The sequence below is a fragment of the Trachypithecus francoisi genome, unplaced genomic scaffold (assembly GCF_009764315.1).
Source record: "Trachypithecus francoisi isolate TF-2019V2 unplaced genomic scaffold, Tfra_2.0 Lachesis_group0, whole genome shotgun sequence".
In the NCBI taxonomy this organism is placed as follows: Eukaryota; Metazoa; Chordata; class Mammalia; order Primates; family Cercopithecidae; genus Trachypithecus; species Trachypithecus francoisi.
Genome location: NW_022681453.1, coordinates 131,613,985 through 131,641,211, shown reverse-complemented (window position 1 = coordinate 131,641,211; position 27,227 = coordinate 131,613,985). Strand labels below are relative to the sequence as shown.

The 27,227-nt window shown below is 55.5% G+C and overlaps 2 protein-coding genes across 9 annotated transcripts; one reads left to right on the top strand and one right to left on the bottom strand.

Annotated features, from left to right (window-relative positions):
- The first annotated feature begins 102 nt into the window (after positions 1–102).
- On the top strand, positions 103–16,705 carry CLCN2 (chloride voltage-gated channel 2). 3 transcript variants are annotated; one of them, XM_033211919.1, is made up of 24 exons: positions 103–832; positions 3,121–3,277; positions 3,439–3,570; positions 3,942–4,070; positions 4,157–4,290; positions 4,396–4,473; positions 4,554–4,632; positions 4,765–4,890; positions 4,987–5,071; positions 5,160–5,261; positions 6,490–6,574; positions 6,739–6,894; positions 7,303–7,372; positions 7,617–7,727; positions 7,961–8,174; positions 8,480–8,613; positions 8,850–9,022; positions 9,125–9,239; positions 9,466–9,539; positions 9,780–9,833; positions 9,945–9,983; positions 10,159–10,263; positions 15,238–15,324; positions 15,466–16,691. In XM_033211919.1, the coding sequence occupies exons 1-24, from the start codon at positions 770–772 to the stop codon at positions 15,658–15,660; spliced, it is 2,697 nt and encodes an 898-aa protein (XP_033067810.1). In that variant the 5' UTR covers positions 103–769; the 3' UTR covers positions 15,661–16,691. The 3 variants fall into 3 exon arrangements, with proteins under 3 accessions (XP_033067810.1, XP_033067811.1, XP_033067812.1); XM_033211920.1 differs by lacking the exon at positions 3,942–4,070 and having other exon boundaries at positions 15,466–16,705; XM_033211921.1 differs by lacking the exon at positions 6,739–6,894 and having other exon boundaries at positions 15,466–16,705.
- FAM131A (family with sequence similarity 131 member A) lies at positions 15,992–27,226 on the bottom strand. 6 transcript variants are annotated; one of them, XM_033211923.1, is made up of 7 exons: positions 27,010–27,225; positions 25,758–25,818; positions 24,592–24,734; positions 20,406–20,499; positions 19,974–20,156; positions 19,390–19,506; positions 15,992–17,777 (listed from the first exon to the last, which is right to left on the bottom strand). In XM_033211923.1, exons 4-7 carry the CDS (start codon positions 20,473–20,475, stop codon positions 17,302–17,304), a joined length of 846 nt encoding a protein of 281 aa, XP_033067814.1. In that variant the 5' UTR covers positions 20,476–20,499; positions 24,592–24,734; positions 25,758–25,818; positions 27,010–27,225; the 3' UTR covers positions 15,992–17,301. The 6 variants fall into 6 exon arrangements, with proteins under 6 accessions (XP_033067814.1, XP_033067815.1, XP_033067816.1 ...); XM_033211924.1 differs by lacking the exon at positions 27,010–27,225 and adding an exon at positions 25,921–26,448; XM_033211925.1 differs by lacking the exon at positions 24,592–24,734 and having other exon boundaries at positions 27,010–27,226.
- Position 27,227: the final 1 nt, after the last annotated feature.

The following is a 27,227-nucleotide window of genomic DNA, read 5'->3' as shown; positions in this document are numbered from 1 at the left end:
CGGCACCTGGAGCTCCCTTCCCTCTGGCCTACCCCTTTCGGCGCCCTCCCCAACCTCCACCCCCGCACACCCCGTAGGCCGGGTTGCTCCAAGTGCACCTCCCCAGGGGAGCCCCGAGAAAAGGAAGGATGAGGAAGACGGCTGTAACCCCCTCCGAATTCTCCCAGCTTTGCTTTTCACCCCTGACGGGGCAGAGGGGCCTTCCTGGGCCTGTCTGGGCCGCTCGTCCCTTCGGAGGGGCAGAGGGGAGGCGGCTCCTAACGGGCTGTCCCGGAGGAATCCGATGTAGACAGCTCCTCAACCCCCAGCCCCAACCCCTACGGAGTTCAGGCGTCTGCAGCCCCTCCTGCCTGAGCACTGGGAACCGCGAACCCGGGTGGGCCCCTCCACGTGCCAGTAGACCCGCCCCTCCCGGGCGCCCCTCTCCGACCCGGGCCTCTGCAGGGAGCTGGCGCGGGCTTACGCCTTCCCAGCGCCCTTTGCCGCCTCTCGGGAGGCCCCGCGCGGACCCCAGCCTGACTGGGCCGTCCCCTCCGGATGGGCCGGCAGGCGGAGCAGCGCAGAGGGCACCGCCCTCGGCCCGCCCGCCGAGGAGGGGACGCGAGCGGGAGGCTGCGCCAGCGGCGCCCGCCGGGGGCCCGCCGCACTCTGCTCTCGGCCTCCCGAGCTGCGGGGACGGGACGGCTACCTGCGCTGACTCTGCGGGCCGGGAGCCGAGTCCAGGACAGAGCCGGAGCCGCCGAGGGAGGCGAGAGGGCAGTGCGCGGAGATGGCGGCCGCGGCGGCGGAGGAAGGGATGGAGCCGCGGGCGCTGCAGTACGAGCAGACCCTGGTAAGTGAAGCTGAGCTGAGCCCGAGGAGTGCGCTCCGGGACTGCCGCTCCAGGTTACCCTGGGAAGCGCGAGGACCAGGGGCCTACCCTAATCCTGTCCCAGCCTTTTGAGCTGGGGAAACTGAGGCTTGGAAGTTTGAGGCTGCAGGGCCGAAGGGATGGAAAACTGCATGCTGGTTTCTGGCTGAGGGTGAGGGCCTGCAGAGGACAAGGACACCAGGTACTTGTCCCAGGTGTCCTTCCCCTCACCCCCCCAAAATGCACGTTTTCTTTGCTCCTCCCCTTCACTACTTGGGCTCAAGTCTTAGCACCCCACTGCCCCTTCCGCGGCACCATTCACACCATTGAAGTTTCCACCACCCAAGACATTCTCTGTGTCCCTGCCATGTGCATGGCACCATGCTAAGCATAGAATCTAGTGTGTAGAAAGATGGTCTGCCCCAGACCCTACCTCTGGGGGCTCCACACCCAGCGTTGGCTCTAGGAGCCCCTCAGTTGACTCTGGAAAAAGGTGGCTTGCCACTCTGGGGGACAGGAGCATTAGGGAGGGTGGGTGAAGCAGGAATGGGTGTGGGAATTGGAACCTTTGTCCATGCTGATGTGGGGTATCCAGCCCCCACCCACTGCTGGGTGTGTCCCCTGACCTCATTAGAAGCAGGGGTCCTGGGCTCTGAGCCGACTTATCGTCCCCATTGTTACTTGGTGTTTGAGAAGCCACGTGACCCTCCTCATGTCACTGGGGTGGAAGACCCAAGCCCTAGGGAAAGGAAGGGGGCCCTGGTTCCTTTTTACCAGCTTGGGCTGGAATTTGCCCAGGAAGGTGGCAGGGAGGGAACGTCTTGGGGAGGAGAGGCTGTAACTAAGTCTGGGAGGTGCCCAGTTAGGAGAAAGTAGCTGGATGAATCAGGATGACAGGGAGAGGTGGGAATAGAGCAAGGGTAAAGGGGCCAACCCTTGGGATGGGGTAGGAGACATTTGTCAAACGGCCCAGACCAGGATAGGAGCATGGTCAAGGAAGCCAGGCACCTGGCCTCTGAAATGGTGCCTCCTAACACCAGCCACCACCTCTCCATCTCCGTCCCTTCCAGCTCTCTCTGGAATGAGCTCTCAGGGTCAGCTCTGTCCCGGGCATTCTGTGCTCCAGCCTACCCCCGCCCCTCTTCCCCATTCTGTCCCTTTGTCTTTCTCTCCCACTCTCGCCTCCCTCCTCCTACACCGTGCTTGCCTCTTAATACTCTCCGTTCTCTTCCTCCTCCCGACTTCTTCCTCTCTCATCCCCTTCTTTCTCTTCTCTGTCCCTTCACCTTGCCTCTCTTTTTTCTTTTCCTTTCTCCTCTCTAGTTCTCTCTCTTCTCTTCTCTTTGCTTTCCCTTTCCTCACTCTCTATCTCTCACCCCCTCTCTGTCTCTATCTTTCCCTCCCTTCCTCCCCTCCCCATTCCAGCCCCAACAGGAGCCCTTTGTGTCCCGAAGCTCTGCGGGTGGCGGCCGGAATCCACTCCTCCCCGCCCCCCAACACACGCCCAGCTTGGCAGGTCTAGCCATGGTTCAGGCGACTCTCTGGTCCCATCACCCCAGCATCCACAGTCACAGCCCAGCCATCCTCAGTCTCCGCTGTCCCCCAACCCACCACTGGGCTCAGTGCAGCTCCATAGTGGGACTGAGGTCACCAAGCCCTCTCCACCCTAGGCAAGAGGCTTTCCACTCCCAGCTGGGCTGGCAGGCTGGTGGGGGTGGCAGTGGAGAATGGGGACAAGGGGATTAGGGTGGGTGGGAGGGGTGCAGCTGAGTTGGTCACAGGCCAGAGGCCCAGCAGGAACGTGATAAGGATTGGGGCTGTGCCTGCTCCTGGGCCCAACTCAGCTGCCCCAAGCTCCATGAGGCTCTTATTGTTGCCCATGTGCCCTTGATCATCCCTTACTCCCTGACCTTCCCGCCTCCCACTTTTAGACTGTGCCACAGGTTTTTTCCATCTTTTCCTCTTCTGGGGCTTCCCTCTCACTCCTCCTCAGTGCCCCAGCCCCAGGCCTGTGAGAAGAGGACCAATTATTCTGCCACCCCCAGAGCTGTGTCCCTGTACCTTGGCTGTCCCCATCACTCTGGCCAGGACAGCCCCCACAGTCTGCAATGTGCATTGTTCCCACACCTTGGGCCAGAGTGGGAACTGTGCGTTCAAGAGGGATATCCAATGTGGGGGCTGGGAGAAGGGGAGTGGAGGCTCTAAGAACCCTCCCTGCATTCCCACTCAGCCCATGACCTCAAATGCCCCCATCCCCCATGTTGCTCCAGATGTATGGCCGGTACACTCAGGACCTTGGGGCCTTTGCCAAAGAGGAAGCTGCTCGGATTCGCCTGGGAGGGCCTGAACCCTGGAAAGGTCCCCCTTCCCCTCGGGCTGCCCCAGAGCTCTTGGAATATGGACGGAGCCGTTGTGCCCGATGCCGCAGTGAGAACTGGGTTGGGGGCAGGGGACCTGGCTGTGCTATGCTGAGGGGAGCAGAGGCCATTAGAGCTGCTGATGGGGGGGAAGGGGCAGTTGAGGGGGCCATAAAAGGGGTAGGAGCACTTTGGTGCCAGCCTCCCCCTTCTTCCCTTCCCTGCATCCAGTCTGTTCTGTCCGCTGCCACAAGTTCCTAGTATCCAGGGTTGGTGAAGATTGGATCTTCCTGGTCCTGCTGGGGCTCCTCATGGCATTGGTCAGCTGGGCCATGGACTATGCCATTGCTGCCTGTCTGCAAGGTGAGGGCGACAGCTGGCAGGGGGAGGACTGGGAAGAAACCTCCTGTGTCCATGCCATACTCATCTAGACGTGGAGGAAGGCATCTTGGCTTCTTGGCCACTGACCACTTTCCCCAGCCAGTCTGACTGCCCAGATTCAGGCATCTTCTCGGCCACTCCCATAGGGTACAGCTTCTTGTGTCCCCTCTCCAAGTGACCCTCTTGCCTAGGTTGGGCTTTGTCCCAATGAATGCCCTCGGGGACCCTTTCCTTCCCCCGTGCCCTGACTCTATGTGGTATTCCTTGGGACAGCCTGTCATATCAGCGTGGTCCACTGGCCAGGCAGGTAGTGGGTCTGTGCACTGGGGGTCCAGCAGGTCGTCTTCCCACAGCCCAGCAGTGGATGTCCCGGGGTTTGAATACTAGCATCTTACTCCAGTACCTGGCCTGGGTCACCTACCCTGTTGTCCTCATCACTTTCTCAGCCGGATTCACACAGATCCTGGCCCCTCAGGCTGTCGGTATGTTAGAAGAGAAGGGGAGGGCATAGGTGGGACCCCCGAAATGGGCACACCAAATGCCTCTCCTGAGACTGTTCCCTCTCCAGGCTCTGGCATCCCTGAGATGAAGACCATCTTGCGGGGAGTGGTGCTGAAAGAATACCTCACACTCAAGACCTTTATAGCTAAGGTCATTGGGCTGACCTGCGCCCTGGGCAGTGGGATGCCGCTTGGCAAAGAGGTAACTGCAGGTTGGGGAATGAAGGAGTCCCTCCTGGTGGAAGAGGAGGCCAGGCCAAGGTCAGGGTGGGCCCCCTCCCAACTCACTGCCTGCCCCACCCCGCAGGGCCCTTTTGTGCATATCGCAAGCATGTGTGCTGCCCTTCTCAGCAAGTTCCTCTCCCTCTTTGGGGGTATCTATGAGGTAAGGGGAACCCTGGGGGAAGTGGGGGGCAGAGGCTGCTGAGCCCACGGCTGACCCCCTCTTGCCACCACTCTCGCCAGAATGAATCCCGGAACACAGAGATGCTGGCTGCCGCCTGTGCCGTGGGGGTGGGCTGCTGCTTTGCGGCACCTATTGGAGGTAGGCAGGGCTCCTAGGTCCGTCCAGCCCCACAACCCTGCCCTTGGCCTCTCCTCCTTGACCCCTCTTCTCTGGGTCTGAGGCCTTAGGCCAAGCCCAGGCCTCAAGTGACGGTCTCCGTCCCCCTCACAGGCGTCCTCTTCAGCATCGAGGTCACCTCCACCTTCTTCGCGGTGCGGAACTACTGGCGGGGCTTCTTCGCTGCCACCTTCAGTGCCTTCATCTTCCGGGTCTTGGCAGTCTGGAACCGGGATGAAGGTGGGGGGCACCCAGGGGATGAGGGCAGCCCGAGATGGTGCCAGGTAGGGGGCCCATGAGGCTAGGCCTGCCTCCCTCTGCTATTCTTCCCTTCAGAGACTATTACGGCCCTCTTCAAAACCCGATTCCGGCTCGACTTCCCCTTTGACCTGCAGGAGCTGCCAGCCTTTGCTGTCATTGGGTGAGGAGCTGAGGGGCCTGGGGGTGTTGGAGAGGAGGGGGGGTTTCTGGAAGACTCCTGTTCAGTCGGGTGCCTCTTCCCTTTCCAGTATTGCTAGTGGCTTCGGTGGAGCCCTCTTTGTCTACCTGAACCGGAAGATTGTCCAGGTGATGCGGAAGCAGAAAACCATCAATCGCTTCCTCATGAGGAAGTGAGTGGCTCTCAGCTCCTCTCCAGGCTGCTTTGGGTTGTGTAAGGGCCGCAGTAGGTCAGGGGACAGTGATGGTGAGAGAGTGGCCCAGTCAAAACAGGCACTCCCCTGAGAAATCAGCCAGGGTATTTTCCAGGCTGACTGAGCATTTTTATGTTCATATGAATTACCTGAAAATTGGCACTTTTAAGTTTATAGTCAGTGGCAGGGGACATTTGGGAATCAAAGATTAAGGCCTCCTCAGGTCCGCTGGCCTGGCCCATATAGGGATGCTCCCTGGAGAGTATTTGAGCCTGTTTGCCCCCATGACCCATGAGGATGGACGAGATTTCTTGGTTTTGTTTTTTTTTTTTTTTTGAGACGGAGTTTCACTCTTGTTGTCCAGGCTGGAGTGCAATGGTGCGATCTCAGCTCACTGCAACCTCCGCCTCCTGGGTTCAAGCTATTCTCCTGCCTCAGCCTCCCAAGTAGCTGGGATTACAGGCATGCACCACCACACCTGGTTAATTTTGTATTTTTTAGTAGAGACGGTGTTTTGCCATGTTGGTCAGGCTGGTCTCGAACTCCCAACCTCAGGTCCACCCACCTCAGCCTCCCAAAGTGCTGGGATTACAGGCGTGAGCCACTGTGCATGGCCGAGATTTTTTTTTTTATCTCCAGAACACAATTCTGTCAGTGTGACCCTGAGAATTGGGAGTGAGGAGGCCTGAGACATGACTTCCCTTGGGACTGACATCCTTCAGAGAGAGGGCACCCAGCTGAACCTGCTCCCTACACACCTCTGGTTAACTTCACAAGTGACCCCAGCTTCCCCCAACATTGACCTTCACTCTAAGTCACCACAGAGAGACAAACAGAGGCAGAAACTTCTCCACCCCATCACACAATATGCCCTTCACATGGGCTTCTGAGGGCGGAGGGTGGAATAACAACTCGGAGGGGCCCCAGGGAGGGCTTAGGGGATGGACTTTCTGCTGCTGCTACCCACCTACAGAGTCGGGGCTGACAGAAAGGTCTTTGGGTCAGACCCCTGCACTTAAAACTCCAGTCCACCATACCCAAGGGATAACCCTTGGGGCTATCATATCATAAACAGCAGAGGAGACCTTCTGTCAGGACTGAGTGTTTTCATGAAAGAGCCAAGGCTCTGCTCTGACCTCAGCCCTGAGATATGCGAGGGCACCCAGCCCTTGGCCACCCACGACTGATGTGAAACCTACGACTCTAGACGCCTGCTCTTCCCGGCTCTGGTGACCCTGCTTATCTCCACGCTGACCTTCCCCCCTGGCTTTGGACAGTTCATGGCTGGACAGGTAACCACAGGCAGAACAGGAGTTTGTGCTTTCCCTTGGAAGGCATTCCCTCCAAAGCCAACAGCCCCAGTGTGACTGTGGGACCCTTTGTTCCCCATGGGATGCCATGGCCTCTTCCCTTCATCCTGTTGGTTCCCCAGCCTGAGGCACCCTGTTCACTCTAGCTGTCACAGAAAGAGACACTGGTCACCCTGTTTGACAATCGGACATGGGTCCACCAGGGCCTGGTGGAGGAGCTAGAACCACCCAGCACCTCACAGGCCTGGAACCCACCACGTGCCAACGTCTTCCTCACCCTGGTCATCTTCATTCTCATGAAGGTGGGCTCCTCATGTGTACATTGCTAACCTTTACATAGCTTGCCCTTCTAAGCACCTGCCATGCAGTGCTCACACCTTGAAGCCTCTCCACAGTGACATGGGAAAGGCACTATTATTATCCCCATTTGAAAGATGGGGAGTCGAAACACAAGGAGGTGAAGTAGCTGGCCCAAAGTCACACAGCTAGAGGGCAGAGCGATGATCTGAACCCAAGCCATCTGCTTCCAGAGTCCTTCCCCTTGCCATCACCTGGGAGGCTTGGGGGTTCCGGGGTAGCTGGGAGGATTATGGGGTAGTTGGGAGGGTTATGCCTACCTGATCAGCGAGGTAGACTTCTCCTGGGTGGAGTTGTGGGCTGCCTGGGGCCAGGTGGAGCCTCTTCGCCTTTGAACCACCCCCTGCCTGCAGTTCTGGATGTCTGCACTGGCCACCACCATCCCAGTTCCCTGTGGGGCCTTCATGCCTGTCTTTGTCATTGGTGAGTTCTCAGCTGCCTGCTATCCCGGCCTGCATGTTCCCCACCCTCTGGCCGCCCCCCGGTCATCCCTCTGCCCAAGAGCGGGTTTTTGGTCCAGCCCTAGCCTGAACCCTGACCCCGCAGGGCTGTGCCCTGCACTGAATGACCCACTGGCCCCTCCCTCACCCTCTGACCCTCTCTCTTCCTAGTGCCCTCTGCCCTCCCCCTCCACTGCCTCTTTCTCTTCCCACCCCCCTCCCTGAAGGAGCAGCATTTGGGCGTCTGGTGGGCGAAAGCATGGCTGCCTGGTTCCCAGATGGAATTCATACGGACAGCAGCACCTACCGGATTGTGCCTGGGGGCTACGCTGTGGTTGGTGAGTGCCTCAGGTCCCATCAGCCTTGGAAGACCCCCCCACCCACGCCCCAGCCACAGGGTCTGAGACTCTGGTGCCCCCTGCTGGCAGAAAGCAGGCTTCCATCAGATGCACAGGCCCAATCCCAGGACTGTATTGGGCAGCCCTGAGGGACCCACTCAGGACCTGCCCTGGTTGTGGAGAGTCTTCTGGGGCTTGGGCACCCTGAGGAGACTGAGTGTGACCGTCCCCAGGGGCGGCTGCGTTGGCAGGAGCAGTGACACACACAGTGTCCACGGCTGTGATCGTGTTCGAGCTCACAGGCCAGATTGCCCACATCCTGCCTGTCATGATCGCCGTCATCCTGGCTAACGCTGTCGCCCAGAGTCTACAGCCCTCCCTCTATGACAGCATCATCCGAATCAAGAAACTGCCCTACCTGCCTGAGCTGGGCTGGGGCCGCCACCAGTACGGAGGGCTGGGTGCCAAGGGGGCTGTGGGGGAGGGGCAGAGGGCATCCTAGATCCCCCTACACCCACCTCCAGCAAGGTCCTGGAGCCTATGAAGCTGGGAGATGAGCCACCTTCGTCCACACTCCGGAGGGACTGTAGCTGGCCCCTGCTGTTCAGAAAGAAGGGTGGGAGCACCCCTTGGCCCTTAGCCCCCATCCCCATGGATGGGCTCTGGAGCCCTCCTTGTGGCCCTGGGATGGTAATGCTCTGGGCAACTCTCCCCATGCTGACCATAAACCAAGCGCCCCTCTCGGCCCCCAGGCAGTACCGGGTGCGTGTGGAGGACATCATGGTGCGGGATGTTCCCCATGTGGCCCTCAGCTGCACCTTCCGGGACCTGCGGTTGGCACTGCACAGGACCAAGGGCCGAATGCTGGCCCTAGTGGAGTCCCCTGGTGAGGCCAGGAGGGGGACCAGGTGCTAGGGGCATCTCCAAGGGTCGAAGCTTCGGGAAGGGGCAGGTAGCTCAGGACTGGGCTCCTTGGTTCCAAAGGGAATGGGCCAGCACTTGCCAGGTGGGGGCTTCCTTCTGGTGTGTGGCCTGAATGCAAGGCTCCACTCTTGAGTGTGAGAGAAGGACGGGGCTGGAGGGCTCCCTCAGCTCCTGAGTCCTTCCACCTGTTCTGTCCAGAGTCCATGATTCTCCTGGGCTCCATCGAGCGTTCACAGGTGGTGGCATTGCTGGGGGCCCAGCTGAGCCCAGCCCGCCGGCGGCAGCACATGCAGGAGCGCAGAGCCACCCAGACCTCTCCACCATCTGATCAGGAGGGTCCCCCTAGCCCTGAGGCTTCTGTCTGCTTCCAGGTGAGGGGAAAAGCCACAAACACTTCCTAAATGTCTTTGTGTAGACTGATTGGGAGAGTGGTCTGGGGCCATGGCCCCACCAGCCCCTTCCTGACCATGCAGGTGAACACAGAAGACTCAGGCTTCCCGGCAGCCCGGGGGGAGACCCACAAGCCCCTAAAGCCTGCACTCAAGAGGGGGCCCAGTGTCACCAGGAACCTTGGAGAGAGTCCCACAGGTAAGCCCGTCTCTCCTGTGTCAACAGAGCCTCAGCCAAGCTACTGAGATCCATTAGAGTCCCTGCCCAGCCCTGTTGCTGGGTCATATCCCAGCTGGAAGAGGCTGCCCACATGGGCCAGGGCTGAAACTACGATACCTCTCCCCCTGTCTTCCTTACCTTTCCTGGTCCTCTCCCGCAAAGATGACATTGCCCCCTGGGGCCTTCCTTATGTTTGGGGACACAGGGAGCGCGGAGTCGGCAGGCATCGCCCTCCGGAGCCTCTTCTGTGGCAGTCCACCCCCTGAGGCTGCTTCAGAGGTGAGTGGTTGGAGCCTCTCCTCCTAGCTTGCTTTTTCCCCAGCTCCCTCGCCAATGCTGAGACCACATCATTAACCCTGTAGTGCCTGCCTCTATTCTCCCTGCCCTTCAGCCCTCCCTGCTGTCAGCTCGGGTCCTGCGGCATGCCCTTTTCCCTAGGCTCCACCGCTTCCCCTCACTTCCCCTTTCCCTATAACCTCAACTCCTCATATTTCTGATTTGGCTCTAACAAAATTGAAGAAGTTGGAATCCTGTGAGAAGCGCAAGCTGAAGCGGGTCCGAATCTCCCTGGCAGTAAGTATGCCTGCTCTTCCAGCAGCTCGGGGGTACCGGGCAGGGAGGGCAGGGTCTAGGCTGGATAAACTCCAGAGCCCCTAGCTGCCAGCCTCCCTCCCTCTCTACTAGAGTGACGCAGACCTGGAAGGCGAGATGAGCCCTGAAGAGGTAAGGTGCCACTGGACTCTGGACCCTGTTTCTTTCTGGGTGTGTTCAGTCATCATGTTGGCTGCTGTCCCCGTGGGAGGGACCACGGGGTTGGAAAAAGGGCAAGTCAACTTTCAGGGAGGTGAGGTCAGCTACAGGCACCTTCTCCCTAACCCTCGTAGTCTCTTCCCCTCAGATTCTGGAGTGGGAGGAGCAACAACTAGATGAACCTGTCAACTTCAGTGACTGCAAAATTGATCCTGCTCCCTTCCAGCTGGTGGAGCGGACCTCTTTGCACAAGGTAGGGCCAGCAGCCTGGCCCAGGGCTGCCCTGGGCTCTCAGGACACAGTGGGGATCTTGGTCCCCCTACAAGTTTGGACTCAGGCCAGTGGGGAAGGAGGGAGGAGAAGGGAGTTGGCTCAGTGCTGAGATGTTTTTTAGACATTGCTTGGATGATGGGAGGTGGGAGCAGCCTCCTCCTGCTCTGTGGTGGAGCCAGGCATCGTTTTTCCTCTGCTCAGCCTTGCCCTCGAGGGAACTCTGGACCAAAGAAGTAACAAAGACAGGGCTTGAGCTGGGTGGAAGCCAGAAGGCCAAGCCAGGGTCAGAGCTAGGCAGGAGGCCACCACAGCCCAACAAGGTTGATACGCCCATGTGGAAAAAAATGGGTGAGAAACAGGCAGGATAAGAAAATCCAATAAACAAGCTAACAAACATCCAAGTAGGGGTGGGGAGACTGCAGAGAAGAGATAAACAAAGATGAGAAACACCCAGTGGGGGGCTTGGAATGTCAGACCCCAGAAAGTCTGCCTTAATGTGGGCCGAAGGAAAACTGGTGGGGACACAGGAAGATGGCTCAGCAGAACTGCAAAGCAGCCTGTAGAAATGGGGCGAGGAACTGAGTAGATTGCCTGGTGGTGGGCGAGGCAGACACCAGAGGAGGCCAGGAGCTCTCTGCTTCCAGGACTCCTAAGGAGGGCAGCCTGCATTGGTAAAATGGCTCCTGAGACCAGCAGAAGCCAAGGGGTGTTTTAGCTAAATTTTTGACAGGTGTAATGTACAGGCCTTGAAGCATTGGGGGGTTTGGGGGAGGGGATAAGCAGCAGGTAGACATGCCCAAAACCTGCAGCTTGGGCATTTAGCTTACACACAAACTTTGCCTAAGAGCCAGCATAGCATGGACAAGTAGAGACTAAGGCAGGAAGCATAGGGGACAAAAGAGAAACAAAAAGGTAAAAGGTAATAAAGAAACATGGAAGTCCTTGGATGGGTAGCAAACTGCAATGCAGTTGCAAGAAAAAAGGTAATAGGCCTGAGAGGGCTTTTATGTAAAGCCTTTCCTCCCAAAACCTCTGCTTTTCCACAATGATCTTACTCCTCAGACTTTCATGATGATGATGGTGCTGACATTTTTGGAATGCTTGCTATGTGCCAGACACTGTGCTAAGCTCTTCAAGTGTTGAATCATCACAACCACACTATTAGATATTGTGATGTTCCAGTTTTCATAGATGAGAAAATTGAGGTTCAGAGAGGTTGAGCAAGTTGCACAAGGACACACAGCTAATAAGTAGCAGAACTGGTGCAGTAGCTCATGCCTGTAATCCCAGCACTTTGGGAGGCTGTGGCAGGTGGATCACCTGAGGTCAGCAGTTTGAGACCAGCCTGGACAACATGGTGAAACTCCATCTCTACTAAAAATACAAAAAATTAGCCAGGTGTTGTGGCTGGCACCTGTAATCCCAGCTACTTGGGAGGCTGAGACAGGAGAATTGCTTGAACGTGGGAGGTGGAGGTTGCAGTGAGCCGAGATCACGACACTGCACTCCAGCATGGATGACAAGAGCGAAACTCCATCTCAAAAAAAAATAATAAGTAGCAGAACTGGGCCTGGAATCTAGGATGGTCTGACTCAAAAGCCTGTGGCCTTAACCATATTAATACGCAGGGAAACTGAGGCATGCAGCGCGGAGGTAATGTGCCTGAGTCAGCACAGCAGAGTCAGGCCCAGAGCCCAGATTTCCTGGCCCTGCTCCCAGGATTCTTTCAGAAGGCCATGTTGTCCCTCTCCGTGTCAGTTCACTATTCCCAGGCCCAAGAAGTATGGGCCCTCCAATGAGTTCCGTGATGTCTAATTAAATCAAATGAAAAAGAACAAAGTAGATATTTGTTACAAACTTGAAAATCAGAGGAAGAGAAGAACCCTTTGAGGAACCAACTAACAAAAGTACAAAGAACTAGAAGTGATAAGAACATAAAAGATTAGAATTCAAAATGTCCTTACAGGCCTGAGGAATCAATAGGTAGTCACCCAATTAAGTTCAGGAGGGGAACATTCAGATAAGACAGAGAAAACATTGGAGACTACTTAGGAACCCGTGCAACTGGAGATCACTGTGCCAGCTAATAATTAATTCATTCAGAAGCCACCCACGGAGAAGCAATGGTAAAGGCCAGAGTGGGGGCCAATGCTAGGGCCAGACCAGCTGAACCCAAATCCTCACTGTGCTACATGCTGGCTTGCTGTGTACCTTGGTAAGTTTCTTAGCCTCTCTGTGCTTCACTTTCCCAATCTGTAAAATGCGGATCACACCTCACTGAGTTTTCTAAGAATTACAGGACTTGAAACATGTGAAGCACTTACAATAGGGCCTAACACCAGTAAATACTCAATATATGTTAGGAATTACTGTTACCACTACTACTACTTATACTGAGAGATGAATTTTAAAAGATAGCATATGCTGGGCATGGTGGTGCACACCTGTACTCCCAGCTACTCAGGAGGCTGAGGTGGGAGGACTGCATGAGCCCAGGAGTTCAAGTCCAACCTGGACAATGTAGCAAGACTGTATTCTAACAAAAAAATTTTATTTATTTATTTATTTATTTTTAGACAGGGTCTCACTCTGTCACCAGGCTGGAGTACAGTGGTGCGATCTTGGCTCACTGCAACCTCCACCTCCCAGGTTCAAGTGATTCTCCTGCCTCAGCCTCCCAAGTAGCCAGGATTACAGGAGCGTGCCACCACGCCCGGCTAATTTTTTGTATTTTTAGTAGAGATAGGGTTTTACCATATTGGCCAGGCATGAGCCACTGCACTCGGCCAAAAAAAATTTTTTTAACTAAAAAAAATGTTTAAAAAAATAGAGAAGAGCTAAAGTGTGGAAGAAATGAACGTTTTCAGAAAAAGAAGAGTGATTATGTGAAGCTGGAGGCTGGAAGCTGGAGTGCACAGTAGAATGTGACACTACAAAGACAGGCTGGAGTTGGCTTGGGAGGGGTCTCATGGGCCTTCTAGGGAGTCTGGGCTGTACTCAGGTTTGACAAAGTGCATAGGATAAGCAGGGCCAGACTGGAGGGAAGGGAGGCAGAAAGAAGAAGAACCCATCAGGCTGTTGCAGCCCCAGTCTTGGTGAGGATAGTGAGGCTAGAGTCAGTAATGGCCAGGATGTTCAGGAAGTGAATTGGTAAGGCTTGGTGACTGTCAGGGGTAAGTGGTTTGCAAACCTGAAAGGCATATCACCCGCCAGAAGCTCACCTGATTAGGATTGTGAAGAAAAAGAAAATTCAAGGGAACTATTTAATAGGCTCCTTGGGAGAAGATGAGAGGGGTTATTTGACCATAAGAAGACAAATCTAAGGGATTATTAACACAGGAAACCTTATAATAAAAAGGTTTCCCTCTGAAGTCAGACAAGGAAATTAAAGCTAACTTGTAGCACACAGGACTCAAGTTAGATAGGAGGAGGAATCGCTAACCACATGACAACTGTGTTACAGGTATTGAAGGAACACAGAAGAACTTTTTTTTTTTTTTTTAGACAAGGTCTCACTCTGTCACCCAAGCTGGAGTGCAGTGGCATGATCATGGCTCACTATAGCCTCTGCCTCCTGGGCTCAGGTGATCCTCCCAACTCAGCCCCCCAAGTAACTGGGACTCCAAGCATGCACCACCAGGTCTGGCTTTTTGTAGAGACAGGGTTTCGCATATTGCAGGCTAGTCTCAAACTCCTGGGCTCAACATTCTACCCACCTTTGCCTCCCAGAGTGCTAGGATTACAGGCATGAGCCGTTGTGCCCGGAAGAGCTTATTCTAAAATTGAACTTCTTGCCCCTCTTAGTACTATCATGCCATGGGTGGAGAAATTTAGGAAGGTTCTGGAAATCTTTCCCTAAAGAATTTCAAATGTGTAAGAACATTTAAAAAGTGTTAAGGTAATTTAAGTGAGTTCTGGGTAATTGGTACACAAGAAGCTGTTATTATGCTCGTCTTGATTCAAACATTAAGCCAAGAGGCTTACAAGTAAACTCAGAACAGTGAGATAAATGATAGGCCAAAAATTCCAGGAACTGCTGAGTCAGGAGAGCATTTTTCAAGACATCTGGCCCCAAGAAAATCTACTGAAAGCATAAGGAGAACTGGCTGACAGTTTGTGAACCGCTGGTGATTATATTTGAAAGCTTAGGGGAGGGCTCAAAGCAAGAAAGACATGGAAAGATGGGGGTGACCATTGTCCTCCTGGACTGCAAGCTGCATCTCAACAGAACTTGGGATACTGCTTGGACCCTAGAAAAGGCAGACTGTATAAGAGCATAGCATGCTTCAGGCCAAGACTGGAATGCCAGAGCACGGGAGACTCCAAACCTGGCCAGCCAGGTAGGAGGGCAACTGAGAAGCAGTGGAACGAGAGGCACAGGATTCAGGGCCCCAGTGCCCTTAAGGTGGGTGTGGACTCTGTCTTCTCAGTATATCTGCAACTAAACAGGACTGGGGTTGTGCGTCCCTCTCTAGTGTGATGAAAAGTGACTGGGGCTGCACAGCCACTCCTGATGACCTGCCCAGAACAAGTCACTTCACTGTTGAGCCCCATGCTGCTTCTCCTAATGCTTAGTTCTCAGGACAGTACTAGAATTAAATGATAATGAAGACCTACAATGGAGCCTGGCCAATCACTAGATTTCACGTGTGAAGAGTTGTTCTTGTCCTGCATCCCCCTTTCTAACATGAGACTAAGAATTCTTCCCCCATCCTATTTCTCCATCAATGTAAGCAACATAAGAATTTTGAGTATCAAGTTTCTGAGGCCTGGACACAGAAACATTCTATTATTACTATTGTCATTATTTTCCCTCCAGCAGTCCTGTCTCCTTCCCTCCCAATCTGTGGCACCCCTTCTACTCCACGCCAACCTTGTCCTGGGCCCCTGTAGCCTGTCATTTAGAGCTGCCCATTGTCCATCAAGTCCAATCTCTTTTCTTCCCACACTGCAGACTCACACCATCTTCTCACTGCTGGGAGTGGACCATGCTTATGTTACCAGTATTGGCAGACTCATTGGAATCGTTACTCTAAAGGAGGTGAGGTGATGGTGGCCTCCAAAACTGCTCCGCTTCCAAAAAGGCATGGAAGCTTATGTCCAGCTCACGTGGGGAGGAAGGTAGGGAGGAGTCTGAGCCGGGAGCTCTGGGTCCAGACATCTGTCCCTCTCACCTTTCCAGCTCCGGAAGGCTATCGAGGGCTCTGTCACAGCACAGGGTGTGAAAGTTCGGCCGCCCCTCGCCAGCTTCCGAGACAGTGCCACCAGCAGCAGTGACACAGAGACCACTGAGGTGCATGCACTCTGGGGGCCCCACTCCCATCATGGCCTCCCCCGGGAGGGCAGCCCTTCCGACAGCGATGACAAATGCCAGTGAGCCCCTCATGGGTGGCCTAGGATGGTGCTAGCCATGCCTGTCATCCCAGAATGTGCATCTCTCATTCCTTCTGCCTTGGGAAGGCAGGAGGCAGCTACAGCCGGAGGCTGTACCCCAGCCCCCTCCAGACCTGGGCTGCCAGCTTCTCCCAGTTCATCCTACCTGGAATCTGACCCACTGCCCACCTACAGCAAGTTTTCCAGGGGCAGGAAGATCAGCCCTGCCCTGGCAGGATGAGGTTGGGGTCACTTGACCCCTGCTCCCCCTTTGAGGGGAAAGGGGTGGAACTAAGATGGGTTTATAACTGGAACCTCCAATGACCAGATGTATATAGAGATTTACAAAGATTTTTATATTAATTTAATAAAACAAATTCTTAAATAGAACAAAATAAACACCTAATGAGCCACTTATATATAGAATGCTTGTGCCCATTGGCTCTCGTTCTTACCTTGGGCCCTCTTACCTGCCAAAGCCTACAAGGCCCTTAATTCTAAAGCCACCCACCCTTCCCACAACCACAAAAACCTAGAGTCCAGTGACCTTGGAATGCAGGATCTGCCAGAGGCCTCCCCAGCGTGGTCATTAACACCCTGACTGGGGCGGGGCCCCTGTACTGTAGCCTTGGCCTTTCATTCAGACAGAAAGGCTCTACCTTATTTCCTCCCCAAGGAGAGACACTCCCTCATGACTGTCACTCACTGGCACAATTCCTGCCCCTCAGCAGGCATCAGCTGACAACTCCCGGCCACCACTGTGGCCCTCTTGTGGCCCTCTCTAGAAGAACATGAAGTCCCAGCTCTGTGGCAGCCAGAGCCATCCTTTCTTCCACCTCCCGTTCAGAGAGCTCTGCGTGAATGGGCAGCCAGGCTGGCTGTGAGGCGCCAGGACACTGCCCACACATCCTAGGAGGGGTGGGGAAAGGGCCCAGGCCCCATTAGGGGGCCAGGAAAAGGGTGGAGGGTACATGCTTTCATCATTCCAAAGCCTCCCAGAGAAGAGAAGCTCCGACTGAAAAAACAGACCAAAAACCTTCTGTCTTTAGGAAAAAAGAGGAAGATTTAGAGACTATGGAGAGGTGAATGAAGCACAGCATGAGCCCAGCTGGGCAGGGGGCCTTGGGGGACGGCTCAACCCATAGGCTCCGGGAGGGCAGGAGCCAGCCCCTCCAGGTAGGAGTGATTCTATCAAGCACTGCACGTGGACTCGGAAGTGAGAAGAAAAGCAGAGAAGAGAGAGGCATGGGGAAGGTAGGGGGTGGCCGGGCCCCCTCCCACCCCACCCCCCCACAGCCCAGTCACAACCCCTTAGTGGTTCACATCATCCGAGGAGGAAATGTGTGTGTGGCATTTTGATTTAAGAACATGAACATCACTGTCTGCCACAGCTGTAGCCATGCCCCAGAGGCCCCGGGCAACCCCCGGCAAGCCCCGGGAGTGGGGGCAGGACATGCGCCCCCAGCCCAGCCCCTGCCTCCTCTCCAAACACTTTCATGCAAAACACACAACGGAGAAGCGAGCGCTCCCAGGAGCCCTCTAGGTTGTGGAGCTCTGCTGGGAGCCTTGAGCCCACACTTGGGCACAGAGACTCTGCCCCTAGCAGCAGCCAGGGGATGCATGCCACCACCAGGCATGATGTGGGTCACTGTTCCTCTGGCTCTGCCTCATCCTCATCTAAGGACACCACCCCAGAAGAGGCCACATCAGAGGCTTGCCGCTGCCGTTCCCAGCTGCCTACTAGTGGTGGGCAGAGCGGCTGGCAGTCCTTGCAGGGGGCTGGCTCCTCCTCAGCGGGGGAAAGGCAGGACTCCGTGAGGGGCGAGTTGTAGAGCGAGTCCTGGGGCTCCAGTGGGCCCAGGCTGCGGAAGGCACTTTCCCGGCTGGGGGGCAGTTTGGCGAGAAGCAGCTCATCGCCCAGCAGCTGGGAGGCCAGCCGGGCCGGGGAGCCCAACAACCCGTCCTCCAGGCTGCACAGACTAGAGCACAGGGTGTCTGGGGACACGGTCTGCGAGCAGTCGCTCTCAGGCTCCACGGAGCCCTGACGCACAGGCCGGGAGAACCGGTGGCCGGTGAACAGGTCCTGGAGGTGGGGCCCCAGGGGCAGCTGCCCAGCCATGTCTGTGAAGGGAAGAGAAAAGAAGATAGTCCTGCTGGCTTCATTTCAGTTGGCCAACCTGGAAGCCACATTTGCCCCACTCCACCCCTGGCATAGCTCTGGGGGTGGTGGGTAGGTGCTGGGTAACCTTGAACCAGTCACAACTTTTTGAGACCTCAGTTTCCTTAATGGCGAGATGGAGATTCTAACAATACAAGAATAAGAGTCTGGCACACAGTCAGGTGTGGTGGCTCACACCTGTAATCCCAGTACTTTGGGAGGCCAAGGCGGGTAGATCACCTGAGGTCAGGATCTCAGGGATCCATGACCAACATGGAGAAACCCTATCTCTACTAAAAATACAAAATCAGCTGGGTGTGGTGGCACATGCCTATAATCCCAGCTACTAGGGAGGCTGAGGCAGGAGAATCGCTTGAGCCTGGGAGGCGGAGGTTGCGGTGAACTGACATTGTGCCATTGCTCTCCAGCCTGGGCAACAAGAGTTAAACTCTGTCTCAAAAAAAAGAAAAAGTGTCTGGCACACAGTAAACAAGTGGTAAATGCAGGGTCACCACATATGGCCATACAGGTTGCTCATCACACAACAGGGCCTGTCCAAGGCAGTGAGAGATAGCAAAATCTAACCCATACTCTGCTCACCAAGCAGCATGCCCTGGCCTGCCAGAGAAAGGGGTGCCTTTTTCTAATTTGCACAAAGATTCCACATGGGCTAGTAGCAGCCTTGGATAAATGTTAGTTATTATCATTACTCCAGGGGTCAAAGTAGGCCTGGAACTCAATCAAACAAAAATGCCTGTGGTTTAAGGTTCCATCTTGGCTTCAGACATCCAAATCAACCCTCCAGACCACAGCAGCAGTTTCCAACCTGCTCTCATGTATTGCCTGCCTTGGAGAACTTAATTCACTGGAGGGGTAGGGGACGGTAGAGGTAATCTTCAAAGGCAAAGAGGTTGTGGGGAATGGTGGCCTGTGAGACTTGAGCCCAGAAGCTACAGAGAAAGTCAGCCATGTGGTCTAGGGAATGAAAGATGAAAGGAGGGCCGAACACAGCTGCAGAGCCCTGCAGGGTCCCCTCTGCAAGCACTGGCCCAGAGAAAGGTCCACAGGCTGGAATGCAAGGATGCTGAATTGGAGCCAGCATGGCTCTGTGGGTGTTCCAGGCCCAGCATGCCTTCCTGTTGACCTGGGATGCAGCCCTGTGAGGTGCTGGGCTGTGCACTGCAACTCATCTGCCCTGCCACAGCCAGCCAGAAGGCTGCCTTGGAGAGGAAGAGGCAAAGGTATTGCAGACCCTCTCAGAGACGCGGCTGCACAGAAGGTGTCCTTGAGGTCTTTTGGCTTTTTTTTTTTTTTGAGGACTGCAAGGCACAACTGTGCAGACAGACAGAGAAGCCTCAGCACCTGTGGGAAAGGAACGACTCCATTTCTGTCTGCTCATTTCCCACCCATGAGTGTGGACAGCCTTCCTGTCCCTGGAGTGTCCAGGCCTGCCTGGACTGAGTCTGCCCCTCTCCCCTCCCTTTCCAAAGGCTGAGTGTTCTGGGTGTGGCTCTGAATGAATCCCAAGGTCTATCAGGCAGATCCACCACAGCAATAGCCCAGGATGTCCCTCACCTGTGTCCATTCCCCCAGCAAAGTCCTCATCATAGGAGTCATCAGTGGAGTCCTCGCCATCCACCGAAGACCACGCTCGGAGTTTGGCTTCCGCGATGGCAAACTGCTCAGCCACTCCTGTCGCAGGGACAGAATGCATAAGCACAGAAGGTGAGCTAAGTCTAGGGCTCAGCTTGGAGACAGGAGAGAGGAGAAACAGGGTATGGAAAGACTCCAACCCCCATGTCAGACCTGAGGAGACAAGAAAGCAGCCCTGGCCAGGTATGGTGGCTCACGCCTGTAATCCCAGCACTTTGGGAGGCTGAGGTGGGTGGATCACTAGGTCAGGAGTTCAAGACCAGCCTGGCCAAGACGGTGAAACCCCGTCTCTACTAAAGCTACAAAAATTAGCCAGGCACGGTGGCAGGTACCTGTAATCCCAGCTACTCGGGAGGCTGAGGCAGGAGAATCGCTTGAACTGGAGTGGCAGAGGTTGCAGTGAGCTGAGATTGCATCACTGCACTCCAGCCTGGGCAACAAAAAAAAAGAAAAAAAAAAAACAGCCCTGTGCCAAGAGTGTAACTTATTCCCTTTCTGCCATCCACCTGCTGCAAAGCGAGCCTCTTGTTCACCCTCGCTGAGGTCCGAATAGGAGGAAAAGGCCGATTCCAGGGCAGCAGGCGAGTCACTAGGCTTGCTCCAGCCCTTCCACTCAATGAGGTGAGCCACTCGGCCCTGGGCCATGGCAGTAGGCTTGGTCACGTGGTCCTTCACCACCTGGGAAATACCTGGAGACAGGGGAGGGTGGAGGAGCCTGGTAAGGGACCAGGCCAGGGAGCACAGGGGGAGGGAGGTGGAAGGGTGGCAGTAGTTAGGATCTATGTGAACCTTTGGGTGGGAGAAGGGGCTGAGATTCACCTGAGCAAGGGAAGAAAGGGGAGACCCCAGCATGTGCTCACAGGAAACAGTTCCAAAGGGACTGTGCAAAAGGGAGGAGAAAGGACAAAGTGGCCAGAAACATGGGAGGGGCTGCATACCATGCAGGGAAGACCTGGCCAGCGCAGCGATCTCCTGGATAGTTAGGGCTCTCCGGGACTTGGGCAGCATCGCGACTGTGTCTCCAACATTCACCTTGGATAACACCATTAGAAGGTCAGTGCCCCTCTGACAGTAATGACCTTCCCCCTAACATGCCCATACCCCAGCGAAGGCGTGAGGAGGAGACAGGAGCTAGGAAGGAACAGCACTTATGTCCCAGTGGCTACAGGGAAAGGTAAGATGATAAGAAAGACAGGTGAATTATGTCCTCCCAGAAAGCAACGGAGATTCAGACAGGCCCCAAGAAGCAAAACTTCAGCTAATCCTCCACTTTCCCAGCACCCAGAGGAGATGGAGGCAGGGCAGGAAATGAAGAACCACAAGTAGGACCTCTGAGGAGAGGGAAGATGAGGAAGGGAGAAGAGTGTGGTATCCAGGACTTCTTTTTTTTTTTTTTTTTTGATTTTGAGATGGAGTCCTGCTCTGTCGCCCAGGCTAGAGCACAGTGGCATGATCTAGGCTCACTGCAGACTCCGCCTCTCAGGTTCAAGCGATTCTCCTGCCTCAGCCTCCCAAGTAGCTGGGATTACAGGCGCCCGCCACCGCACCCGGCTAATTTTTGTATTTTTTAGTAGAGATGGGATTTAACCATCTTGGCCCAGTATGGTCTCGAACTCCTGACTTCATGATCCACCCGCCTCAGCCTCCCAAAGTGCTGGGATTACAGGCATGAGCCACTGCACCTGGGCTAGGACTTCTTTAAGATTCCCCTCCCCGGCCGGGCGTAGTGGCTCATGCCTGTTATCCCAGCACTTTGGGAGGCCGAGGCAGGTGGATCATGAGGTCAGGAGATCGAGACCATCCTGGCTAACACGGTGAAACCCCATTTCTACTAAAAATACAAAAAATTAGCCGGGCGTGGTGGCGGGCGCCTGTAGTCCCAGCTACTCGGGAGGCTGAGGCAGGAGAATGGTGTGAACCTGGGAGGCAGAGCTTGCAGTGAGCTGAGATGGTGCCACTGCACTCTGGCCTGGGCAACAAAGCAAGTCTCCGTCTCAAAAAAAAAAAAAAAAAAAGATTCCCCTCCCCTCTGCCCTTTGCTCCTCCTCTTGGTCTTCCCATCCACATTCCGGCAAACTCAGCAAGATGGAAACCAAACCCCAACACCTTCTCCCCACATACAGCCCTGCTTCCTGACCTCTTGCCTTTGCATCACCCACCATTCTCCCATCCAGCCTGGCTCCAAACCTCAGCATTACCATCAACTCTCCCCTAGGCTTTGCTTGCCCATATCTGTTGATAAGATGTAATAATACGACCAGCAAGCTCCCTGCTCCTACCCTGTCCTTTCTACTCCTACTGCCACTGCCCTTTCTCAAGCCCTCAATGTCTCCTGCCCAAGTCGGCAGAGGTGGTGTTCCCCCAGCCTCCTCCAATCCCATGTATTTTCTCAGGCCAAAGTGTAGTGAGTGTAGTGCTCCTCTTCTCCTCTGAACTATTCTGATGGCTGGCTGGCTCCTTCTCATTCTTCCAGTTTGGGCCAAAATACCACTTCGTCAGAGTAGCTTTCCTGGCCCCCTTCTTGGTAGTCTGTCCTCTCTTTAGTCTCTAACAAATCACTCTCTGTCAATGTATCCCATTTGTGGCCCTTAATCATAGTGAGTAATAATGGTCTTTTTGCATTTCCTGTTTCTTGTTGGTCTCCCTCACTGGTCTTTGGCTCTTGGGGAAATCAGTCTGTTTTGGTCACTGTAGTGCCCAGTGTTTAGCATAGCACCAAATACAGAATAATTTCTTAAAAATGCATAGGCTGCTCAAGCCTGTAATCCCAGCACTTTGGGAGGCCGAGACGGGCGGATCACGAGGTCAGGAGATCAAGACCATGCTGGCTAACACGGTGAAACCCCGTCTCTACTAGAAAAAAATACAAAAAACTAGCCAGGCGAGGTGGCAGGCACCTGTAGTCCCAGCTACTCGGGAGGCTGAGGCAGGAGAATGGTGTAAACCTGGGAGGCGGAGCTTGCAGTGAGCTGAGATCCAGGCCACTGCACTCCAGCCCGGGCGACAGAGCGAGACTCCGTCTCAAAAAAAAAAAAAAAAAAAAAAATGCATAGGCTGGCCAGGTGCCGGTGGCTCATGCCTGTAATCCCAGCACTTTGGGAGGCCGAGATGAGCGGATCACGAGGTCAGGAGTTCAAGACCAGCCTGGCCAACATGGTGAAACACCGTCTCTACTAAAACTACAAAAATTAGCTGGGCATGGTGGCGCATGCCTGTAATCCCAGCTACTCGGGAGGCTGAGGCAGGAAAACTGCTTGAACCGGGACCCGGAAGGTGGAGGTTGCAGTGAACCAAGCTCACACCACTGCACTCTAGCCTGGGCTACAGAGCAAGACTCTGTCTCAAAAAAAAAAAAAAAAAAAAAAATGCATAGGCTGGGGCAGGCTCGGTGGCTCACACCTGTAATCCCAGCACTTTGGGAGGCCAAGGTGGGTGGATCACCTGAGGTCAGGAGTTTGAGACCAGCCAGGCCAACATGATGAAACCTCATCTCCACTAAAAATAATTTAAAAAATGGGCCGGGTATGGTGGCGGACGCCTGTAATCCCAGCTACTCAGTAGGCTGAAGCAGGAGAATTGCTTGAACCCAGGAGGCAGAGGTTGCAGTAAGCCAAGATTGTGCCACTGCACTCCAGCCTGGGTGACAGAGAAAGACTCGGTATCAAAAACAAGCAAACAAAAATACAAAGGCTGGATGAATGAGGTAAGATATAATGTAAACAGTTTTCCTGGAGTGCAGCCGGTCACAAATCTTGTCTAGGCTACCCCACTGTCCAGTGAGGTTAGTGCAGGCGTCACACCCAGGCCCTGCAGGATCCCACTCTGTAACGCCCCTGCCTCCTTCCAAACCTTTGAATCCACCACTGATCTCCTCTGCCCAATAAAACCCCTCTTCCAGGTCGGGTGTGGTGGCTCACGCCTGTAATCCCAACACTTTGGGAGGCCAAAGCAGACAGATCACCAGAGGTTGGGAGTTGGAGACCAGCCTGCCCATCATGGTGAAATGCCATCTCTACTAAAAATACTAAATCAGCCGGGCGTGGCAGCGCATGCCTGTAATCCCAGCTACTAGTGAGGCTGAGGCAAGAGAATCGCTTGAACCCGGGAGGCACAGGTTGCGGTGAGCCGAGATCACGCCATTGGATTCCAGCCTGGGCAATGAGAGCGAAACTCTGTCTCAAAAACAAACAAACAAACAAACAAACAAAAAACAAACAAAAAACCTTCTCCACCAAACCCTGTCAGCAAGCAGCCCACCTGCATTCAGGAAAAGGAACTCAGCTTTCCTCTGGGCCAAGAATGCCATCCTTACCTGTAAAAATGCTTGCCATCACTTAAGGCCCATCTCAAGTGTCACTTGCTAATAATGCTTTCAGCCGACAGCCTCTCTCTTTTCTCTGACACACCCCGCCCCCATCATTGCCCTTGTCTGTCTCCCGAGGGAGCTCGGGATGGCAAGGCCTAAGTTTGATGCACCTAAGTTCCTAACTCCACCCTGTACTTGGCTCAGGGCACCTTGACAAGCCCCAGCAAATGTTTCCCTCACTTAATGAAGTTGGAGGCACGCACCCCTCCCCGGCATTGCTCTCCTCTATCACGTTTCCGTCCCTCACAAGGGCGGCCAACACTGCCCCTTGACCTGAGGCCCACACTTCATCCCTCCCCTTGGGTACCTGGCTGACAGGGCCCCCAGGGTGGCGCCAGTGGCCTCCAGCCAGGCCTAGGGGGAGGAGCACCTGCTGGGTGTTTCTTGGCTTGCTCTCCCTCCCTCGCCTCGCTCCCCTCAGCCGCCGCCATCCGTACCCAGCGCTCCGCGCAGCTGCGGCCCAGGCCCAGAGAAAAGGTGTATGTCTCCCTGGCAACCCATCACCATGCAACAGGGTCTCCCGGGATACGGCCTGGGATGCGCTGACGTCAGCGCAGAAGGCGCGAGCTCTCCGCCCGCTGGCACAGCGCCGAGCAGAGCAGACCTGCACGGGGGCGGCCTCCCGGCCCGCCGCCGGGTAGCGCCTCCGCTCACCGGAAAAGGGAGCCAGAAGCTGGCTGGCCAGGCGTGGGTGGGGGCTGCAGATCCCCTTTATATGGATGCCGTCCTCCTTCCCCCCACCACCAGGGGCCCAGCACCTCTGGCAAGTCCTGGCTGTCCACCGAGGAAGGGCGGGAGGACCTGCTCCAGCCTCGGAGGGTTCGAGCAGATCCCAAGGAGGATAGAGAGAGACCCCGAGGAAGTTCGATCCACTCCACAGCCCACGCGGGGTCCGAGGACACTGAGAGGAAGGGGAAAGGCTGTTCAGCTGTGCCCCTACTTCTGCCCAAATCCCTATTTTCATCAGGTATTGCCATATCATTTCTCAGCCCCTCCCCCACCTTCCAGAAGACCAGCACCCACTGAGTGCTCTCCTCAACTCTAAAAGCCCCTATCCCACACATCCCTGACCCTAGGGCCCCTAGGGCCATTTTGTGGCAGCCCACTGGCCACCTTCCTGCTCTAGATGAATTTTGCCTCAAAACCCTAGGGTGAAACCAAACAATGATAAATTCTGACTCTCCTCCCCGTTTCCCAGCCTACCCATTTCTCTTGGAAAGCACACTGAGTTCTTCCACTATCGCTGCCTGGCCCCCCCCACCACCACCAGCCACCCTGGACCCTTTGCAGGAGTGTTGCCTTCCTTCTCTCTTCCTGCTGCCTTCTTTCCTCTCACCAGCCTCAGCTGGTCCACAGCTCTTTACTCTTCTTTTCTGACGAACTCATGATGTTTTTTCTGATTTTCACCCCTGTCCACTGAAGCCGTTTCCTGATGCCCTGTCTGGCCCCAGCCTGGTTCTCCCTTTTCAGCCTGGTTCTTAATATCTAAGCCAGAGTAATTTTCCTTTTCCACCTAAGCACCCTACTGCTCAGCTTCCCATCCTCTCCCAGATCACATCCATGATCCCTGGTCTCACCTCTGCGACTTGTCTGACAAGTCCATCGTCCTCCAGGCCCTTCACGCTGCCACAGAAACATTTTGCCCAGCACAGAAATCATAGGCATGCTGGCTGTGTTGATGCGGAGAACCAAAAGCCCAGAACCGCTCCAGGCTCAGCTCCCAGTTCTATTCCTGTTTTGGCTCCGGATGCTGAGCCAGTCCCCTCCCCATTTGGAACCTGTGCCTAGTCACATAAGGAGAACATTCCTGCCTCATGGCTCTGAGGAGGTGGGAACATCAGGGCTCAGCCAAGCTCTCTGGGGCTTGGGGAGCTGAGGCCCATTCCCTAGAGAGTGCCAACAGGCAATGTACATCACAACTGACCTTTAGCTGGAGCAGCCGTCTCTATCCCTGAGCCTCAATCAGCTGCTGGTCCCCAGAAATGCTACCAAGCAGAAGGAAAACAGGAGGTTACAGGCTATCCCTGGCCCCCAACTGGTACCTAACCAGGGCTCTCCAGGCCGGTCCTGAGGTCAGCCAAACTCACCCGTGACTAGAGGAGGTGATGACTTCCTGAACTCCAAGCCTTGGCAGGGCCAAAGAGATCAGAGCAGTCAGCTGCTCCTCAGCTTCAAAAGCCACGAGGATAACTTAGGACTACAAATCCCAGAATTCCTCAAGGGAAGTACAAATCTCAGCCAATCTTAGTTCCAAAGAATATCAAGTACCAACCACACCAAGGCCTGACCACCTGCCCTGAAGGCCCAGGACCCATCCCAAACCCAGTCCTGCCTGGCCTTATGCGTGGAGAAATCCACGACACCGGAGTAAAGGAAGCTGCTCCACCTCCGATGCACAGGACTATGGCCAGGCCCGGTGTGCACGGCCACCCACGGAAACAGAGGCCCAAGCAGGGGTCAGCATTGTGGGAAGGAAGCCCTGATGGCCTGCCTCTGGGCTCCTCTTTCCCTCCACAGAGTGGAGCGATTTGTTTTTGCTGAATGGGGGCAGAACATTAAAACAACTGTAATAGGTGAGAGGTGATTCAGTGTTCACAGGTGCCCCAAACGGGGCCTCAGTCCCCCTTCGTCAACTGACTCTGAAGCGGGGAGTCAATGTCCGACAAAAATTCTGTGGTAAGGTGCTTAGCCAGGGCTGAAAGGCTACCTCTTTAAGAAGATGGGGACACGGCTGGGGGAAGCAGGTTCCCAGCACAGGGCCACTCCCAGGACAGTGAAGGCAGAGGTGTAGGCGGAGGGGAGCGAGTGTGCGGGCGCGCAAGGCCAGTCGCCGCGGGCTGGAGTGGTGGGGGCATCGGGCTGCCCAGCCCCTCCCCGAGCTGTGCGTCTCCAGCCACCCTGAGCAGTGGGCACACGGCAGCCGGCGGCGAGACCATGCGTCTGCCCTGCAAAACCCCGAGGCAGGCAGGCCGTGGGAGCGAACCGGAGTCGGTCTGGCCCCCTCCCTGCTCATACCCGCTCCCTCCTGTTGCCTGGACCGCCTCCCGGTGCAGGCTCCTCCCTCTCCCGACACCGGCCCCCTCCTCAAGGCCCCCACCTAGCCGCGGCCCGCGCACCGCGCACCGGCGACCGCAGCCCGACTCCCCAACCCGTGCTCGGCCTCCGCCTCTTCTTACCCTGACCCGCCGGGCTCCGAGAGCCGATACAGCCCATGGCCGGGCACCCAGGCACGCTAGCCTGCGCTGGGGGCGTGGGCCATCGCCTTGCAGAGGGTCGGGTCGCGGCCACCACTGAGGAGGGGAGAACCCGTGAGAGGGGAGGGGGTGGGAGCCGCGCGTCCGCCGCCGCTCCCCGGAGAGGGAACCGGGCCGGTGACGTAAGCGCGGGGGCGTGG

Bases quoted from the DNA above. Each gene is read 5' to 3' on its own strand.
- FAM131A (XM_033211922.1), bottom strand. From the start codon at position 25,498: ATGCCTATGATTTCTGTGCTGGGCAAAATGTTTCTGTGGCAGCGTGAA. The intron at 24,735-25,410 runs GTGAGACCAGGG...CCTTCCTCTCAG, and splicing joins TTGTCAGACAAGTCGCAGAG to TGTCCTCGGACCCCGCGTGG. The intron at 19,507-19,973 runs GTGGATGGCAGA...TCCCTGCGACAG, and splicing joins AGAGGCTCGCTTTGCAGCAG to GAGTGGCTGAGCAGTTTGCC.
- CLCN2 (XM_033211919.1), top strand. From the start codon at position 770: ATGGCGGCCGCGGCGGCGGAGGAAGGGATGGAGCCGCGGGCGCTGCAG. The intron at 4,891-4,986 runs GTGGGGGGCACC...TCTTCCCTTCAG, and splicing joins AGTCTGGAACCGGGATGAAG to AGACTATTACGGCCCTCTTC. The intron at 10,264-15,237 runs GTAGGGCCAGCA...CCCACACTGCAG, and splicing joins AGCGGACCTCTTTGCACAAG to ACTCACACCATCTTCTCACT.